Source organism: Bufo bufo, chromosome 3 (assembly GCF_905171765.1).
Source record: "Bufo bufo chromosome 3, aBufBuf1.1, whole genome shotgun sequence".
In the NCBI taxonomy this organism is placed as follows: domain Eukaryota; kingdom Metazoa; phylum Chordata; class Amphibia; order Anura; family Bufonidae; genus Bufo; species Bufo bufo.
The window spans coordinates 176,423,047-176,444,462 of NC_053391.1; the positions used below are offsets into that span (position 1 = coordinate 176,423,047).

The 21,416-nt window shown below is 45.0% G+C and overlaps 1 protein-coding gene across 1 annotated transcript in view; it reads left to right on the plus strand.

Moving 5' to 3' along the window:
• C3HXorf38 (chromosome 3 CXorf38 homolog) overlaps positions 1-17,855 on the plus strand; it is a 55,234-nt gene extending 37,379 nt beyond the window's left edge. The window contains exons 5-7 of the mRNA XM_040423771.1: positions 5,983-6,195; positions 7,068-7,185; positions 17,413-17,855. Coding sequence (XP_040279705.1) covers positions 5,983-6,195; positions 7,068-7,185; positions 17,413-17,501 — 420 coding nt within the window. The 3' untranslated portion in view covers positions 17,502-17,855. The remainder of the gene's footprint in view (positions 1-5,982; positions 6,196-7,067; positions 7,186-17,412) is intronic.
• Positions 17,856-21,416: the final 3,561 nt, after the last annotated feature.

Sequence of the window (21,416 nt, forward strand, 5' to 3'; positions counted from 1 at the left end):
TTTGTCTCTATGACAACCCTGTTGTCACGTGTTATTGATGTCATCAGTGGCGGACTATTTAAATCCCATATTTTTTGTTTAAATTGTACTTGACAAAGACTCAGTATGTGAGTCGAAACGTGTTGTTTTTCTAGTCCTCTACATGGCGAAATAAAGAAAGATTGAAGATCATACCTTACTGCGAGTGCCGGTCCTACTTCACATTGATTTATGGGACGCTGACCCTGGAAGCGAGCACCGCGAGGCTGATATATCAGAGTGCCGGCTGCATCTGTTTCTATTTCTTCTGGTTGTATTATCATGACGGAAACGTTTCTGCTGCTCCGTGACGGATCCAGCAAAAACGTTGGTATGAAAGTAGCCTTACTAATGTATTGTGATTGTCGATATTGCCTCCTTTGCTGGCTTGATTAATTTTTCCATCACATTATACACTGTTCATATCCAGGAGTTATGACCACCCTGCAATCCAGCAGCCGTGGTCGTGCCTGCACACTGTAGGAAAAAAGTGCTGGCCTTTCTGGTGACCTGGACCGTGGGAGCTCACAAAGGCATGCATGGCCAGAAGCTCCCTTCCCGGCCACCTTGTATCTGTGCTGTAGCGGTGACTGTAAATCCTGCATACAAGCAGTGTATAAAGTGATGGAAAAAAGAATAAATCCAGCAAAGGAGGCAATATGGACAATCACAATACATTACTAAGTGCCTTGTAGTAACTTTTGTCTACATGATAAATACTATATGCTGAAGTGAGACAACCCCTTTAATTCTTTAAGTCCTACCAGTACACGGGACAGGAATACCACATTATTGTGTTGCAGTTAGGAATAAGGGGAAATAAATTTACGTTTAGAAATCATTGCATCTAGACACAGCAGCATATTTAAAAAATTATTCAAATTGAAAACTTGCTATATTTTACCTGATCTAAATGTAATATTCAATTATAGGATAGCGCCTATGATTTCTAAACATTTGTCTGGGTTTAGGACCCGGCATGTTTAAATCCAGCTGCCTGATCGTTCTTTCCCCTGACAAATGTCATCAGGAGTCCTCTTTAGCCATTAGATGGTCAACATTTATCTAAGTTCATGGTTAGGGCTGCAACGATTCATCGATGTAATCGATGCAAAAAATTTCTTTAAATCACGTGACCATGGAGCGTGAGTGAAGAGAAGCCTCTCACTCACCGCTTAGTGGCCTCCCGTCCGCACCGCGCTGCCAGGGCCAGGGCCTTACGTGCACACATCATCAGTGTGCTGGCTGACGCTGTGTGTGACGTCAGGTCCCGCTCAGTGCATGCCGGGAAGTGGGAAGAAGATGCAGTCCGTCTCCTGCGGACTCTATGTCAGCGCACTGCCAGGGAAGGTAAGTATAAGTCAGCAGGGATCCGAATCTGCCGGGGGGGCACCTGTGATTTGAAGGGGCTGATGGCACTGGGGGACTGGACATGGATGGCATAGAAGGGCTGATGGTGCTGGGGGACATGGCAAGGAGGGGCTGATGGCACTGGGGGAGTGGGGGACATAGTGGATGGCATGGAGGCACTGGGGGAGGGGGACAGATCGCAATGGAGGCACTGGGGGAGGGGGACATGGCAATGGATGGCATGGAGGCACTGGGGAGGGGGACATAGCAATGGATGGCATGGATGGGCAGATGGCACTGGGGGAGTGGGGGACATGGCATGGAGGGGCTGATCTGATGGGAGTGGGGGACATCACATGGCAATGGATGGCATGGATGGGCAGATGGCACTGGGGGAGTGGGGGACATGGCATGGAGGGGCTGATCTGATGGGAGTGGGGGACATCACATGGCAATGGATGGCATGGATGGGCAGATGGCACTGGGGGAGTGGGGGACATGGCATGGAGGGGCTGATCTGATGGGAGTGGGGGACATCACATGGCAATGGATGGGCAGATGGCACTGGGGGAGTGGGGGACATGGCATGGAGGGGCTGATCTGATGGCACTGGGGGAGTGGGGGACATGGCATGGAGGGGCTGATTTGATGGGAGTGGGGGACATCACATGGCAATGGATGGCATTGAGGGGCTGATGGCACTGGGGGAGTGGAGCTGAAGGCACTGGGGGAACGGAGCTGATGGCACGGGGGGGGGGGGGAGTTGATGGCACTGCGGTTTAGTGGAGTTGATGGCACTGGGGGGAACGGAGCTGATGGCACTGGGGGGGAACTGATGCACTTGGGCTGATCGCACAGGGGGGGGACAAAGGGTGTTGGACTGATGGCAGGGGGTCTGATGAGTTTTTATAAAGGAAAACAGTCTATTAATTCATTTTTTCTTATTAGAGTACTCGATTAATCGCAAAAATAATCGGTAGAATACTGTATTTCTCAAATAATCATTTACTGCAGCCCTATTCATGGCCACCTTAATGATGTTGTGCCAGATGTCAAATATATGTAATTGATGCAAGTTTAAGTTCAGTTTTCATTTTCTGAACAAAACATTGATAAATTATGTCTAATTTTTTTATTTATATTTTAATTTATTGTAGATTTTTATGTTTTTACTACTAATGTAACCCCTTTCTGACATCTGACATATTCAGTATGCGATGGAAGTTGCAACGGTATGTATGGAGCAGGGTATGTTTGGAGCCAGGGTCAGGAGCTGAGCCCACTCCATATGCTGCTGGTTTCACTTCACCTGCCTGCAGTGACAGGGATCAGATCCAAATCCAATCCAGGTTATGTAACCACTCATATGCCACGGTTAATAGCAACTACGGCATTTGAGGGATTGGACATAGGGAGGGGGCTTTGTCCCTCAGCTTACTCCCCAGGATTCAATCATGGGGTGCCGATCAGTTGTCTTGACAGCCCAGGGCCTGGTGATGGCACCCAGGCCTGCCACGTTAGGACGTTATTACACTGTGTCTCTGGCTTGATGTCATAGGAGGCTTTAAATTGCATGAATGAAGCATTGATGCGTAAAGTACAAGCGATCGCGTGTTCAAGTCACCTAGTGGGGCTGAAAAAAATAAAAGTAAAAAAGGTTTAATAAAGTTTTTAGACACCCGGAATTAAAAAAAATATATAATAATAATCTTTTCCCATTTACCATCTAAAAATCTAAACATACAAACAAACAAAGTTGGTATTGCTGCATCTGGAAAAGTCCAAATTATTAAGATATTGCATTATTTATCCCACAGGGTGAATGCTGTAAAAGAATATCAGAATATCAGAAATTGCTGTTTTCTTGTTCTCCCCCTAAAATTGTAAATAATAAAAGTAAAAAAATGATTAGAAAGTCGTGTGTATCCCAAAACACCAGTACCAATAAAAACTATAGCTCACTGGAGCTGGGCAATAAATCAAATTAATTTGATTAATTCATCCATTTAGAGTTCAGGGATATAATTTTTGCAAAATCGTAATATTGTTTTTTTTTTTTCAAATGGAGCCATGTATCAGCACATCCTCTGTAGTCATTTCCGTCACTGCCTTCTGTAACAATAATACTGGCACAAGCAGCAAGAGCTGAAGAGATCCTGCACAGGCTGCACCGGTACAATTCTCCAGATCGGGGGTCTAGCACTGACTGTAGCCAGGGTCCTGGTATAATGGCCAGAACAGAGATAACGCTGTTAGCTCCGTTAGCGACTGTGCCATCTAGGTAATTACACACAGAGAAGAGGTTTCCTGTCACCTTCGGCCCCCTGCAAATGCAATCACGGGGTGCTGATGTGTTGCCATGGCCTAACAAAGTCCCCTAGGCCTGCAATAACTGTGTGCCTATTAGACTGAGTCACAGACACAGCCTGGTACAGTGATAGGCTGTAAAACATTAGTGTACAAGGTATACCACTGCATTATAAAAGCCATGCCTGCTGGTGGGACTAAACAAGGTAACAGTTAACTCTTTGTGGACTTCTGCTGTACATGTGCCGAAAAAGTCCGGATGGTGCCCGCTCAGGTACTGCTTTGTTGCGAAAGCGCAAAAACTGGGGGCTGAAGGGATTAATAAAGTTCGTTTAAAAAAGAATAAATTAGTAAAATTAGTTTTATTTTGTAAAAGTGGTACACATGGTATTGCTGTGTTCTCCACAACCCTTATAATAATAGCTTTATTTAAAGAGGACTTGTCACCATTCCTGACATGTCTGTTTTAATAGCTCTATGCATTTCCCATGTACTAACCATTCTGGAACATCTATTCTTATGTCTGTATGTTGTGCCATTCCTCATCTTGCACTAGAAGTTATGAATGAATTGCTAGCAGTCTGCAGTAAAGGTACAGAGGGTGTTAACCAGTTGGGGACGTGTACCTGCACAGACTCACTCTATCCAATCAGCGCTGCCATTGTCAGACTATGCAGGGCCACACCCCCAACTGGTTACCACTAGTGTTGAGCAAACTTGCGATTTGCAAGTTCGGTGTTCAGGTTTTCTAAGAGTTCCGTAATGGATTCCGTTACCACAGACCATAACGGAATTATATGACGGCATGCACCACAGAAGTCTATAAGAGGCATTCCGTCATAACAGAAGTCTATGCTGGCCATAGACTTCTATTAGTCTCATAGGCTTCCGTGGTGCATGCCGTCATAGAATTCCGTTATGGTCCGTGGTAACGGAGTCCATTACGGAATTCTTAGATAACCCGAACACCGAACTTGCAAATCGCAACTTCGCTCAACACTAGTTACCACCCCTCTGTACCCTTACTGCAGACTGCTAGAAATTCATTCATAACTTCTAGTAGAAATAATAAAGGAATGGCACAATATAGAGTCAAAAGAATAGATGTTCCAGAATTGTTAGTACATGGGGAATGCATGAAGCTATTAAAACAGATATGTCAGGAGCGGTGAAAGGTCCTCTTTAAACCACTCCATGAAGCTATTTCCGAAACTCCTATAGAAGTGAATGCAGAGGTGGCTGCGCTTGCGCAGTGCACTCTCCATTCACTTTTATGGGCGTTCCAGAAATAGCCGAGTGTGCTCATTTTTGAGCTCCCATACAAGTGAATGGAGCGCACGCAGCATATGCATGGAGTGTTTTCCTCTGCTCTGGGGGCCCTGTGCTGTGACCCACACCTATCGGACATTAGTGGCATATTCTAGTGATACCAATTTATTCTAGTGTCACCAATTTATCACATAGGCCAACGTCTTTAAGTTCTAGCTCTTGGAACGCGGCAACATAAAAAGTATTGTTTTTGATATGCTATAATTGTGGAAAAACACAAATAAAACTAAATATATTTGGTATCATGGTGATCATATTAACACATAGAATAATAAGAGTAACATGCTACTCAATAAATTGCAAAAAACAATGACAGAACTGATTTGTAGAATATGGCAACACAATGCAGTTTAAAAAAGAAAAAAACAAACATTTATTTTGTCTTCTGGAATACCCCAAACACTATATGTTTTTATCTTATATACCTGTTTTCCATGTTAGCTCTTTCCTTCCCCTGTTCTCAGCTGGCAGGATGTTTACATGCAGAACTTCCTGTTTTCATCTGCTTCCTGCTAACCAAACCTAGCATACTTTGATCTGTAATGTTTTTCTGGGCTTGCTCCACCTGCTACTCTCTGCAGTAGTCCTCTCTTCTCCCCGTTAGCTAGGCGTACAGTAGTAAGCCCTGTAAAACATTACAGAGCAAAGCATGCTGGGTTTGGTTAGAAATCCCAGCAGGAAACTGATGAAAATAGGAAGTTCTGCATGTAAACATTTCTCAGTAATGCTGAGAAAATAGGAATGGAAATGCTGACATGAAAAACATGTCTATGGGGCAAATATTTCCAGAATATAGGGTACTCTAAGCAGATCAAAAAAGTTTAATTATGGGAAGAATTCCCCAAATCTGTCAATAAAGTCTCCATCGGTTAGTGCTTGTACACAAGGGATTTAATGAAATATTGGAAATGTGGCAGCAACAGTAAAACTACAGTATGTTATTATAACTTCAGCTTTCTATGTTCACAAATAATTCAGGTTCTCTTGACGGATTGGAACGTTGAAGATTTAGGCATAAATGAGTTTGATGGACTACCTCCTGCAGGAAAATTTGTTCTGCAGGGGCCTGTAGCGCAAATGGCTGCCAGTTTATCCAGTTTATCTCCATATGAAGTTGAGATACAATTGATACAGGAGCTGATCCAAGAAATGTATCTAGAGATAGAGGAACAAAGTTCACTGACTAAAGAGGTGAGTGAGGAACAGCAATGACAAGACTGCATTAAAGAGGACCTTTCATCACTCCTGACATGCCTGTTTTAATAACATCATGTATTCACCATGTAATAACAATTCTGGAACATCTATTTTTATGTCTGTATGTTGTGCCATTCCTTTATTATTCTTACTAGAAGTTATGAATGAATTCCTATTAGCCCTCAGTAAGGGTACAGAGGGGAGGTAACAAGTTGAGGGTGTGTCCCTGCACAGTCTTAAAATGGCAGCACTGATTGGATAGTAAGTCTGTGCAGATACACCCCCCTAACTGGTTAACACCCCTCTGTACCTTTACTAAAGGCTAATAGCAATTCATTCATAACTTCTAGCAGGAATAATATAGGAATGGCACAACATAGAGTCATAAGAGAAGATGCTCCAGAATTCTTATTACATGGGGAGTGCATGAAGCCAGGAGCGTAGCTAAAGGCTCATGGGCTCTAGTGCAAGAGTTCAGCTTGGGCCCCCCCTTCCCTCAGTGCTTTGTGGCCAGGGGAAGGGAAGCACAAACCTTTGTGCCGTACAAGGCAAAAATTGAAACGCCCCCCCCCCCCCCCCCCCCCCCCACCATGCCAAATTCTTGACCTAACCCCTTCATTCCAGCCAGAGGTGTAACTTGACCAGCATGCACTTTCTATAATGCTGGTGTCTTCTTATGCAGGACAAGGGTCTTTGGGCCCCCTCAGGCTCCTGGGCCCGGTAGCGACTGCTACCTCTGCACCCCCTATAGCTACGCCCCTGCATGAAGCTATTAAAACAGGAATGTGAGGAGTGGTGAAAGGTCCTCTTTAAAGCTGATAACATGAAGGAAAGTGACCAATACCAAAATACGTTTTCTTCTGCAGGATGAGGACAAAGTCAGCAAAATAAAGAACTTCTTGTGCCAAAATGAAGATCTCAAATTTGCTTTCCAAAAAGACATAAAGAAGCTTGACAGCTTGTGTAAGACTCATGATGCAGAAGGTTAGTTTTTGCTAATCAGTCTAGGATTGCAAAATAGGAGGTAAAGGGAACCTATCACCATCAAAATTCAGTGTAAGAGTAGGAGGAGCTGAGCAGATTCATATATAGTTTTATAGTAAAACATTTGGTATAACTTGTAATTCAGTCATTTAAATTCCTGCCCATTCTGGGCTTTCAAGTCAAGGAAGTGGTCCTATTAGTGATTAACAGCTTTCCCCTTATGACTGTACATACAGGGATAGATGTCAATCACTGTTTCACTGAGGGAAAAATGGCAGTGCATCTTATAGTTAGAATGCTTCCATTATGGAAGCGGTCATTAGGTGCGGGTAGCGGAAAGGGATACACTGTGCTGGCTGTACTAACCCAACGGGGTCTTCTTCCAGTCATGCACTATGACTTGAAGCTGTGCAACATAAGGTCACAGTGCAGCGCCCGCCAGAAGAAGACCGGGATTGGATAGTCCTGGATGTGCAGAGTGGCAGCACTGTCCGGAGCAAGCGAGCTACGTTTATTTATTTTTTAAATGTCTGATCTGAGGCTCATGGAGGTTGGGGTGGGGGGGTCTGATTTGAGGCTGATGGAGCTTGGGGTCTGATTTTGGGGTCTGATATGAGGTCTGATGAAAAATCTTAGGTGCGTCTTACAGTTCAATGCATCTTATAGTCTGAAAAATACTGTATATATAAATCAGCTCAACCTGCACTGTAACATGGTGGCTGCAGATTATACTGCAATATCATGGTGATCGATTCCCTTTAATGCATGTATAGTGAATGTTTATCCTTGAATACAATATTTTAAAAAAATAGGTTCATCATGTTACACTGATTTTTGATAGTAATGGATAATATTGCATGCAATTCGAATCAGTTTTTAATATAATTAGGTTCAGTGCATCCGTTTATCATCCGTTGTTCATTTAGGTTAAAAAACACACACGCAGCATCTCCTAGCAGCCATGTGTGAAAAACAAATGGATGGCATCTGTGTCCTGTCAGTTTTTTTTTCATTGACTTTGGCTACATGCACACGAACGTTGTTTGTTTCCGTGTCCGTTTCGTTTTTTTTTTTTTTTTTGCGGATAGGATGCGGACCCATTCATTTCAATGGGTCCGCAAAAAGCACGGACAGCACACCGTCTGCTGTCCGCATCAGTATGTCCGTTTTAGGCATTGTTACAATGGATCCGCAATAAAAACGGATGGTATAGCGATGTCATCTGTTTTTTTTTTTTTTTTGCGTATCCGCAATTTGCGGGCCGCAAAACACATACGGTCGTGTGCATGTAGTCTTTATTGGACTAGTGCTTCATGAAAAATGGATGAGGATAGAACATGCTCCAATTTTTCCTGAATAAACAGATGGTTAATGCCAAAAAACTGACATATAAATAAACCTATTGACTTTAATGTTTAGACAGAGTGCTGTCCTATGTACAAAAAAAAAAACACCCGGACAGAAACATCACCCAGTGAAATTAACCTTAAGTGGTTAGGCGTCCATTGATACATACACTACTCACAAAAAGTTAGGGATGTTTGGCTTTCGGGTGAATTTTATGGAAAATGTAAAAAGTTCACGATACAATGATATTACAGTCAGGTCCATAAATAATGGAACATCGACACAATTCTAACATTTTTGGCTCTATACACCACCACAATGGATTTGAAATGAAACAAACAAGATGTGCTTTAACTGCAGACTGTCAGCTTTAATTTGAGGGCATTTACATCCAAATCAGGTGAACGGTGTAGGAATTACAACAGTTTGCATATGTGCCTCCCACTTGTTAAGGGACCAAAAGTAATGGGACAATTGGCTTCTCAGCTGTTCCATGGCCAGGTGTGTGTTATTCCGTCATTATACCAATTACAATGAGCAGATAAAAGGTCCAGAGTTCATTTCAAGTGTGCTATTTGCATTTGGAATCTGCTGCTGTCAACTTTCAAGATGAGATTCAAAGAGCTGTCACTATCAGTGAAGCAAGCCATCATTAGGCTGAAAAAAACAAAACAAACCCATCTGAGAGATAGCAAAAACATTAGGCGTGGCCAAAACAACTGTTTGGAACATTCTTAAAAAGAAGGAACGCATCGGTGAGCTCAGCAACACCAAAAGACCCAGAAGACCACGAAAAACAACTGTGGTGGATGACCGAAGAATTCTTTCCCTGGTGAAGAAAAAACCCTTCACAACAGTTGGCCAGATCAAGAACACTCTCCAGGAGGTAGGTGTATGTGTGTCAAAGTCAACAATCAAGAGAAGACTTCACCAGAATGAATACAGAGGGTTCACCACAAGATGTAAACCATTGGTGAGCCTCAAAAACAGGAAGGCCAGATTAGAGTTTGCCCAAACGACATCTAAAAAAAGCCTTCACAGTTCTGGAACAACATCCTATGGACAGATGAGACCAAGATCAACTTGTACCAGAGTGATGGGAAGAGAAGAGTATGGAGAAGGACAGGAACTGCTCATGATCCTAAGCATACCACCTCATCAGTGAAGCATGGTGGTGGTAGTGTCATCGCGTGGGCATGTATGGCTGCCAATGGAACTGGTTCTCTTGTATTTATTGATGATGTGACTGCTGACAAAAGCAGCAGGATGAATTCTGAAGTGTTTCGGGCAATATTATCTGCTCATATTCAGCCAAATGCTTCAGAACTCATTAGACAGCGCTTCACAGTGCAGATGGACAATGACTTATAGCATACTGCAAAAGCAACCAAAGAGTTTTTTAAGGGAAAGATGTGAAATGTTATGCAATGGCCAAGTCAATCACCTGACCTAAATCCGATTGAGCAGGCATTTCACTTGCTGAAGACAAAACTGAAGAGAAAATGCCCCAAGAACAAGCAGGAACTGAAGACAGTTGCAGTAGAGGCCTGGAAGAGCATCACCAGTGATGAAACCCAGCATCTGGTGATGTCTATGCGTTCCAGACTTCAGGCTGTAATTGACTGCAAAGGATTTGCAACTAAGTATTAAAAAGTGAAAGTTTGATTTATGTTTACTATTCTGTCCCATTACTTTTGGTCCCTTAACAAGTGGGAGGCACATATCAAACTGTTGTAAGTCCTATACCGTTCACCTGATTTGGATGTAAATACCCTCAAATTAAAGCTGACAGTCTGCAGTTTAAGCGCATCTTGTTCGTTTCATTTCAAATCCATTGTGGTGGTGTATAGAGCCAAAAATGTTAGAATTGTGTCCATGTCCCAATATTTATGGACCTGACTGTATATCATGAAAGTAAGGCATTTAAAGGGAACATGTCATCAACTTTATGCTGACCTCACTGAGCGCAGGATAAGTTAGTGACAGAAATGCTGATTTCAGCGGGGTGTCACTTATGAGCTAAACGTAAGTGGTTGCTGAGAACCAGCATCATAATCATTGCAGCACAGGCCTTGAGAGGAGTCAAATCTACCTGAGAAGAGTCCTGGTTATTATAATCTCCTGCTCTCCCCGACCATCTGCTGATGATTGGCAGTTCTCTCCTAGAGAGAAAGGGAGAAAATGAGGTAGAAGACTCTCAATCATCAGCAGGTGGCAGGGAGAGCAGGAATTCATAAATAACCATGACTCTTTTCAGGTGACCGTGACTCTTTTCAAGGCCCAGTCTTCAATGATTGTGATGTTGGTTCCCAGCAACCACGTACTTTTTACTTATAAATGACAGACCGCTGAAATCAACTCACCTGTCTCTACTTTATACTTCGATTAGTATGGGCAGCATAAAGTTGATGAGAGGTTCCCTTTCAAGTAGAAGCATTCAATGGTTATTTCCTCATCTCAAACTATTTATTGGAAGAAAAGCCAAATTTTCAATGTCTCAATAACTTTTCATGTGACTTTATTGTCTGCTGAGGCATGGCATCCCACTCTTCTGAAGGGTGGCCCTCAGGTCATTGAGGTTATGGGGTACAGAGTTACGAGCCTCTACACGGCGCCTCAGCTGATCCCATAGGTTTTCAATGGTATTCAGGTCTGGAGAAAGTGCAGGCCACTCCATTTGAGGTACCCCAGTCTCCAGCAGCCGTTCCCTAATGATGCGACATCCATGAGCTGGAGCATTGCCGTCTATGAAGATGAAATTAGGCCTGTTTTTGCATGTAGAGGCACAATGACTGGATTAATGATGTTATTCAAGTAGTATGGGCTTGTCACTGTACCATTCACAAAGTGTAGGGCAGTTCTGTATTGACTAGACACACCTGCCCACACAGTAACAGCACCACCACCAAAGACTCGTCTGGTGACAACAGTGGCTGATGCATAGCGCTCTGCTTGATGTCTCCAACATCGTTGGCGGACACCATTTCTGCTTGGCATGAATCGACTTTTATCAGTGAACAGCACTGAGGCCCATTGGTCCCTCGTCCAGCGTAAATGATCCCTGGCCCATGCAAGATGAAGACGCCTGTGCCTGGTGGTGTGGTCAAGTCGTCTAGCACACAGACCACACCGATGTAGACGGTTTCAAATGGTCTTACGTGACATGTTGGGTGCCTCTCACCTCCCTTAAATGTGGCTGGAGTTGTGTGGCATTCATCATCAGGTTCCGGAGGGCATTGTTCAAAAATGTGAACAGCATGATGAGGAGGACTGTTTAAATACCAATTCTAATTGAACTTAGAAATTGATTGGACGATTCATGGATCAAACACCTGTTGTGAATTTCGCCGTTAAGCTCCTTAAGTTGTGCAAAAAGTACTGAAACATTGAACAGTTGGACATGTGCATTCAAAAGTTTAGAGAAGGTCACATTAAAGGGGTACTCCCATCACAATAAACACAGTTTAATCTGTTAATAGGGTGCCAGTGATCATTAATAGGGTGCCAGTGATTCTGTGTGGGATTATATGCTGGGGGGCTGCTGTGTGAGATTATATACTGGGGGGGGGGGGGGGCTGCTGTGTGAGATTATATACGGGGGGGGGGGGGGGCTGCTGTGTGAAATTATATACTGGGGGGCTGCTGTGTGAGATGATATACTGAGGGGGTAATTCTGTGTGGGATTATATGCTGGGGGGCTGCTGTGTGAGATGATATACTGGGGGGGCTGCTGTGTGAGATGATATACTGAGGGGGTGATTCTGTGTGGGATTATATACTGGGGGCTGCTGTGTGAGATTATATACTGGGGGGCTGCTGTGTGAGATTATATACTGGGGCGGCTGCTGTGTGAGATTATATACTGGGGTGGCTGCTGTGTGAGATTATATACTGAGGAGGGTGATGCTGAGTGAGATTATATACTGAGGAGGGTGATGCTGAGTGAGATTATATACTGAGGAGGGTGATGCTGTGTGGGATTGTATACTGGGGGGGGCTGCTGTGTGAGATTATATACTGGGGGGCTGCTGTGTGGGATTATATACTGGGGGTGATTATGTGTGGGATTGTATGCTGGGGGGGGGGTCTGCTGTGTGAGATTATATACTGGGGGGGCTGCTGTGTGAGATTATATACTTAGTGGGTGGATGTGTGGAATTGTATGCTGGGGGGCTGCTGTGTGAATGTACCCTTACCCATAGTAAACTAACTACACAGATGGAATGCACAGAAATCCAGCATTTTATTAATATGCAAATAAGTCTCCGCATACAATCCAACACACAACTCACCCCTTCCCTCAGCATAATCCCTCCCCCATACAATCCCACACATTTTGGCACCCCAGAAGCGGTTTAGGGAAGAAAGATGTAGCACAGCTGTATTTGAAGCGATTCAAACTCAGTGCTGGTAGTGGAGAGGAAGACAGATGTAGCAGAGCTGTATTTGAAGTGATTGAAACTCAGTGCTGGTAGTGGAGAGGAAGATAGATGTAGCAGAGCTGTATATAAAGCTGTTCAGCGGAGACAGATGTAGCAGAGCTGTATCAGAAGCGGTTTAGCCACAGTGCTGCTAGGGGACTGGGGAAGACAGATGTAGCAGAGCTGTATATGAAGCGGTTCAGGAAAGACAGATGTAGAGAGGGGAGAGAGTCTGACAGTGGTGGAGAGGTGGATGTAACTACTGGGGAGGGGCTGAGAATTGTATGTAGGGGGCCCTGTGGGACTGTATACAGGGGGGAGGGGGCTGTGTGAAATTATATACTGGGGGGTGCTGTGTGAGATGATATACTGAGGGGGTGATCCTGTGTGGGGTTATATGCTGGGGGGCTACTGTGTGAGATTATATACTGGGGGGCTGCTGTGTGAGATTATATACTGGGGGGCTGCTGTGTGAGATTATATACTGGGGGGCTGCTGTGTGAAATTATATACTGAGGGGGTGATTCTGTGTGGGATTATATGCTGGGGGGCTGCTGTGTGAAATTATATACTGAGGGGGTGATTCTGTGTGGGATTATATGCTGGGGGGCTGCTGTGTGAGATTATATACTGGGGGGGCTGCTGTGTGAGATTATATACTGGGGGGGCTGCTGTGTGAGATTATATACTGGGGGGGTGATTCTGTGTGGGATTATATACTGGGGGCTGCTGTGTGAGATTATATACTGGGGGGCTGCTGTGTGAGATTATATACTGGGGGGCTGCTGTGTGAGATTATATACTGGGGGGCTGCTGTGTGAGATTATATACTGGGGCGGCTGCTGTGTGAGATTATATACTGAGGAGGGTGATGCTGTGTGAGATTATATACTGAGGAGGGTGATGCTGTGTGGGATTGTATACTGGGGGGGCTGCTGTGTGAGATTATATACTGGGGGGCTGCTGTGTGGGATTATATACTGGGGGTGATTATGTGTAGGGGGGTTGTATGCTGGGGGGGTCTGCTGTGTGAGATTATATACTGGGGGGCTGCTGTGTGAGATTATATACTGGGGCGGCTGCTGTGTGAGATTATATACTGGGGCGGCTGCTGTGTGAGATTATATACTGAGGAGGGTGATGTTGTGTGGGATTGTATACTGGGGGGGCTGCTGTGTGAGATTATATACTGGGGGGGCTGCTGTGTGAGATTATATACTGGGGGGCTGCTGTGTGGGATTATATACTGGGGGTGATTATGTGTGGGATTGTATGCTGGGGGGGGGGTCTGCTGTGTGAGATTATATACTGGGGGGGCTGCTGTGTGAGATTATATACTTAGGGGGTGGATGTGTGGAATTGTATGCTGGGGGGGCTGCTGTGTGAGATTATATACTTAGTGGGTGGATGTGTGGAATTGTATGCTGGGGGGGCTGCTGTGTGAATGTACCCTTACCCATAGTAAACTAACTACACAGATGGAATGCACAGAAATCCAGCATTTTATTAATATGCAAATAAGTCTCCGCATACAATCCAACACACAACTCACCCCTTCCCTCAGCATAATCCCTCCCCCATACAATCCCACACATTTTGGCACCCCAGAAGCGGTTTAGGGAAGAAAGATGTAGCACAGCTGTATTTGAAGCGATTTAAACTCAGTGCTGGTAGTGGAGAGGAAGACAGATGTAGCAGAGCTGTATTTGAAGTGATTGAAACTCAGTGCTGGTAGTGGAGAGGAAGATAGATGTAGCAGAGCTGTATCTAAAGCTGGTCAGCGGAGACAGATGTATCAGAGCTGTATCAGAAGCGGTTTAGCCACAGTGCTGCTAGGGGACTGGGGAAGACAGATATAGCAGAGCTGTATATGAAGCGGTTCAGGAAAGACAGATGTAGAAGAGCTGTATATTAAGCGGTTCAGGGAAGACAGATGTAGAAGAGCTGTATATGAAGCGGTTCAGGGCAGACAGATGTAGCAGAGCTGTATATGAAGCGGTTCAGGAAAGACAGATGTAGAAGAGCTGTATATGAAGTGGTTCAGGGAAGACAGATGTAGCAAAGCTGTATATGAAGTGGTTCAGGGAAGACAGATGTAGTAGAGCTGTATAAGGCTACTTTCACACTTGCGTTCGGAGCGGATCCGTCTGGTGTCTGTACAGACGGATCCGCTCCTATAATGCAAACGCTTGCATCCGTTCAGAACGGATCCGTCTGCATAACTGTTTTTTTCAGATCTGATTTTTCACTTCGTGAAAACTCAGATCCGACAGTATATTCTAACACAGAGGCGTTCCCATGGTGATGGGGACGCTTCAAGTTAGAATATACTAAAAGAACTGTGTACATGACTGCCCCCTGCTGCCTGGCAGGTGCTGCCAGGCAGCAGGGGGCAGACCCCTCCCTCCCTCCCCTGTATTTAACTCATTGGTCCTCCCTCCCCTGTATTTAACTCATTGGTGGCCACTGTCTGTGACCGGCCGGGCGCTCCTCCTACTGGTAAGTGAAAGGTCTGTGCTATAAGCAATGCGCCGCACAGACCTTTCACTTACCAGTAGGAGGAGCGCCGGGCCGGTCACAGACATCGCAGGTAAGTATAATGCTTCTAAAATTGCTAAGTAACCATGGCAGCCAGGAATGCAGTAGCGTCCTGGTTGCCATGGTTACCGATCGGAGTCCCAGCGATTAAACTGGGACTCCGATCGGAACTCTCCGCTGCCACCAATGATGGGGGGGGGGTCGGTCATTTTAATTAGGGGGGGAGGGAGGGGGGAGCTGGCCGCACTGGCCACCAATGAGTTAAAACGGGGGGGGGGGTGCACTGGCCACCAATGAGTTAAATACAGGGGAGGGAGGGCAGTCATGTACACAGTTCTTTTAGTATATTCTAACTTGAAGCGTCCCCATCACCATGGGAACGCCTCTGTGTTAGAATATACTGTTGGATCTGAGTTTCACAATCTAACTCAAATCCGATGGTATATTCTAACAGAGGCGTTCCCATGGTGATGGGGACACTTCAAGTTAAAATATACCATCGGATTGGAGAAAACTCAGATCTGATGGTATATTAATAGGGACTCCTGACTTTACATTGAAAGTCAATGGGGGACGGATCCGTTTGCAATTGCAGCATATTGTGTCAACGTCAAACGGATCCGTCCCTATTGACTTGCATTGTAAGTCTGGACGGATCCGTTTGGCTCCGCACGGCCAGGCGGACACGAAAACGCTGGAAGCTGCGTTCGGGTGTCCACCTGCTGAGCGGAACGGAGGCCAAACGGTGCCAAACTGATGCATTCTGAGCGGATCCGCATCCAGTCAGAATGCATTGGGGCTGTACGGATCCGTCGGGGCCGCTTGTGAGAGCCTTCAAACGGAACTCACAAGCGGAACCCCGAACGCAAGTGTGAAAGTAGCCTAAGAAGCGGTTCAGGGAAGACAGATGTAGCAGAGCTGTATATGAAGCGGTTCAGGGAAGATAGATGTAGCATGTTACTGAGCTCACTTATCACAGCTCTCTGAGTAACGATTCCCCAGCAGGGGGGAGGGGCTTCACAGACACTGCAGCCTAATGACTCATTCTATCCACATTAAGGAGCACATAAGAACTCAGTTCTCAGTGTGATGTCATACAGAGGCGTGGCCAACCTTCACTCAAACTACGTAAGCCCGCCCAGTCTTAGAAGCAGGAAACCAGGAAGTGAGCGGCAGAGCTGGCTGCAGGTGAGGATGAAATAGCAAGATAGGAATACCCCTTTAAGTTTACCTGTAAAGGTTAGAGTGCATTTTAGGTTGATTCTGAAATTTCACTCACAAGCCAAATATACCTAACTTTTTGTGAGTAGTGTAGCTCCAGATCACCTGCCTTGACAAAGGTTTAAAAGATGATGTACAGGCTGCCTGCAGACCCCACTAGGAGGAGCTACAGAGCATACTGTGTACAGCTGGGTAGTATATGCATGTTTGAATGGGACCTAACATGAGAATACCACTGTTGTGCATGTGTTGTATCTGGTACTACAGCATACATTCTCGAGTATATGCAGAGTAAGAAATTGAAGGATAGGGGTCCCTGGCCCCCTCCTCCCACACATTGCAATGGAGCAGCAGTTGCAATTGTAGTACCATAGAGAAGAATGGAGCAGCAGTACAGTGCTCCATTCAAATGGGGGCAAGGGACCATAATTAGAAGGGTCCTAGCGCTTTCAAATCACTCTCATTTTCAACTATGCCTTAAAAAAAGAACGCTGTAAAGTGATTGATTGCTATGGCCTTCACTGAGTGTTTTTAATAGATTTTTTAATCTTTTCGGCCATACTATATACAATAGAGGCTTCATAGCGCTGTAACCTGCATATTGCTACAATAAACTGGTAAAATGATAATTCAGACAGCACACTTCACAAAAAAAGGTGAAACATGCTTTTTAACATATTTTTTTCCCCCCTTTCTTTAGGCTGGAGTTACACACAGCTGTCTGCTTCATTTTTCACAGTGTTTAGTTTGGTGATTTTAACAGCAATTTTTTTAGGTCAAAAAAACTGAGGCCAGACGTTAACGTGTATAGAAATGGATTGAAGAGTCTCCACACAGCATTTTGGTGTTTTTGAGGCATTTTTGTAATTATTGCTCTGTACTACAGAAGAGCACGGCATTATCATGATGGATAATGCTGTGTGCCTCTGCCTGACCTTTCTATAATGGAATCATACTGACGGCTTTATCTCAGTATGGTTCAGTCACAAAAAGGTCAGCCAGAGGCACACAGCAATCATGATAATGCCGTGCTCTTCTGTAGTCCAGACTGCACGATCTCTCTGTCCCGGAACGTGATTCCCACAAGGAAACGCTCATGTGAAAGAGCCCTTAGGGTACAACTATCTGTGGCAGGTCTGCTGCGGAAAATTTACATAGGATCTGGCTGGTTTTTGCAGCGGCATTGTGGGGTTTCCACAGTTTTCTCCCTTTGCATTGCAAAAGTTGGACGCTATGGGTAAAACCTACAGCATACATTGATATTCTGCGGACTGAAAACCCGCAGCGCAAGCCGCTTAAGGCCTCATGCACACGGCCGTGTTCCGCGTCCGAGAGCGGTCCGTGGTAACCAGGCCGGGATTCCTTCTGACAGCAGGAGCGCGCGGCGTCATTGGTTGCTATGACGCCGTGCGCTTCATGCCGCCGTTGCTGTACAGTGATACACTGGTATAGATCATACCAGTGTATCACTGTACAGCAGCAGCGGCATGAAGCGCACGGCGTCATAGCAACCAATGACGCCGTGCGCTCCTGCTGTCAGAAGGAATCCCGGCCGGGTTACCACGGAACACGGCCGTGTGCATGAGGCCTTACACCGCAGTTTTTTTTTCTGCATGATATGGATAGGATTTCTGAAATTTCATCCACTTTTCTGGTGCTGTGAACTTTCCCCATCCTGTTCCGCTGTGGATAATTGCAGCATTTATGCTACGAGGGTTGCCAACCGGAATCTTTCTTTTTACTGGACAAGTTATGCAAAAATCACGGATAGACAACATTTTTTACTGACAAATTGGAAAACCATAATGAATAATAAAAATTCTAAGTAATACATTTCTATAAGTTCAATATACTGATAAAAACTCATTACTAGTGTTAATTGGAAACTGTGAATTAATACTAATTACCACAGATAACCTGCTCAAGTACCATCAGCCTCAAAACAAAGCACGGACATATCAATTTTTTTTTTTTACGGACACAGGACAAAAGTTGCCTATTTTTACGGACTGTCCAGGAATTTCTGGACGGTTGACAACCCTGGTGTGACTGTATCTGAAGGCTGCTCCGAGCAGAGAAGAATGGTTCACTAGAACACTAGTCCGGTCTCACTTATGACCGACATAATAGTCTTTACAGTAGTGGCGTACCAGGAGCTGCCAAACTGTGGAATCTGATTGGTTGTTATGGGCAGCTAAGCCAGTTTTCCCTTATACCACTTTTGATAAATCTCCCCCAATGTACTTTAGGTATATCTACTGAATGGGACATCTACCTCATATTTCCACTATGTTTTCTTACTCTTCTGTTACGGTGCTAAGAATGAAGAAGTAGAGTAGACTTCCGTCTACGTGAGCGCTTCTCTCTCCTCATTCTAGTGATCAGCGGGGGTCTCATCGCTATGATATATCATAAGTTTTGCTAAAATACAGGGACACTGTAAGGAATAAAAGCACCTGCCGGAACTGGTAAGGAAAAAAAAAAACTTACAGATTTGTACCTATGAAACTGGCTGACCTGTTTCTCTCTGCAACTACTGTGCCCTCTGCACTTTGATTGACAGGGCCCGGTGTGGTCTTTTTTACACTGCCTGGTCCTGTCAGAGGGCGCAGAGACAGCAGAGCCTCTAGGTGCAACAGCAACGCTCCCATTTTTCTCAGCAGTGCGGGCACGTATGAACATGGGACCAACACAGATGCCTTCAGCTGCCAAGCGCACATGTAACCGTTTCATAGGTATAAATCTGCTGACAGATGACCTTTAAAACCCCTGCTGCTCCAGCACCAATGAGCCTCCATGTGACCTCTGCAGCCAATCATCGGCTTCAGAAGTCATGTGGATGTACAGCATGTAATCACTGCAGGAAAATGGACAGACCAGCAGGGACCACCACAGCGACGGGGGATTCAATGAGTGAATAATTTATACTGATTTTTATGACACAGAAGGTTTTGAATGTATTTGTAATAAAGCAACCAAACATTTCTTTTTACCTTTATGTCTCCTTTGTCCTAATTTTTATTGTTCTAGATGTTTTTCTATTCTTTACTTATCCATACAATAGTGCATACAAGTGCAATATTATTATCAGGGATGGAAGAGACAGGGAAGATGTATGCCCACTTCATTGCTATAATGTGTATGCATGTACACTCACCAAGAAGGAGTTGTTGGAATCGAATGACACTTTATGTGTGAATGTAATGGCGATATATGTAGGTGATTACAAGATTAGAGAGAAAGGATACGTTTATTGAAAAAAACTGTACAATTGAAAGGAGGCTGTAGTAGCCTGGATACAAGATGAGATGCGGATGGGCACGGAGGCATACAGGTTCTGCATGGTATTCTGCGGCACATTTGCCCACAGATGTTGCAGCTGGGTCTGTAGTTCCTGCACACTCATAGGTTGCCATAGATGGTGTCCCATAAATGCTTGATTGTCAATAAATCTGGCGAATGGGCATGCCAAGGAGGTGTCACAATCTGGCACAGATATTTCTGGGAACCTTGCTGTGTGTGGGCAAGCATTATCCTGCTGAAAAATACCAGTTGGAAGCCCTTCCACGACAGGCACCACATGTGACCGATCGCCGAGCTGTAATAAATACTTATGGGGTCATTTATCAAGCTGGTGTAAACTAGAACTGGCCTTGTTGCCCATAGCAACCAATCAGATTTTACCTTTAATTTCTCAGAGCTCCTGTAGACAGTAAAAAGGTGGAATCTGATTGGTTGCGTCAAGCAACTAAGCCAGTTTCCCTTTATACCAGTTTTGATAAATCTTTTGCTTTGTTCGAGAGCATGGCAATGATCGGGAACTGATACAGAGCATAAGTCATGAGGCGTTTCAGGGAGCTGGTGAGCGATGCGGGCTCCCGGCAGTGCCATACTTCGTGCAGTAGCAGTCCTTGGTATTGCAGCTTTGCTTCATTGACTTGAATGAGGTTGAGCTGCGACTGATGTACGGTGACTTCACTGGCCTAGGAAGAAGCAGCAGTGCTCATGGAGCTCCCGACCTCTTCTAAAAGCTGATTGGCGAGAGTCCTGGATGTCAGACCACTGCCGATCTGATATTGATGACCGATCCTTAGGATAGGCCATCAATAGGTTTTCCCGGATAACCCCTTTAATCCCCTGCCATTTCCAGAATATCACGCTCTTCATTAAAACTGCAGCGGTGTTGTAGACATATACAGCTACATCATTGTTACAGCGTGTAAACACAGATCGGAGCAGCAGCGCTGGAACGGTGGGACAAACCCTCTAAGGCAGGAGACGGCTACTTTTGGCACTCCTGCTGTGAGGCAACAACTCCCAGCATGCACACTTGCTCGGCTGTTCTTGTAACTCCCACAGAAGTGAATGGAGCATTCTGGGAATTGTAGTTTCAGAACAGCTGTCGGACCCCCCCGACCCCAATCTGATATTGATGGCTTACCCCAAGGATAGGCCATCAATATAAAAATTACCAGAAAACCCCTTTAAGGCCTCTTGCACACGAACGTAAGGGCTTCGTGGCCATGCTGCGGTCCGCAATGCACTGGCAACGATCGTGGGGCAGCCGCTGCAGATCGCAGACCCATTCACTTGAATGGGGTCCGCGATCCGTCCGTTCCGCAAAAAGATAGAACAAGTTCTCTCTTTTTGTGGAACGGAACACCACAGAAGCACTTTGTAGTTCTTCTGTGGGGTTCCGTTCCG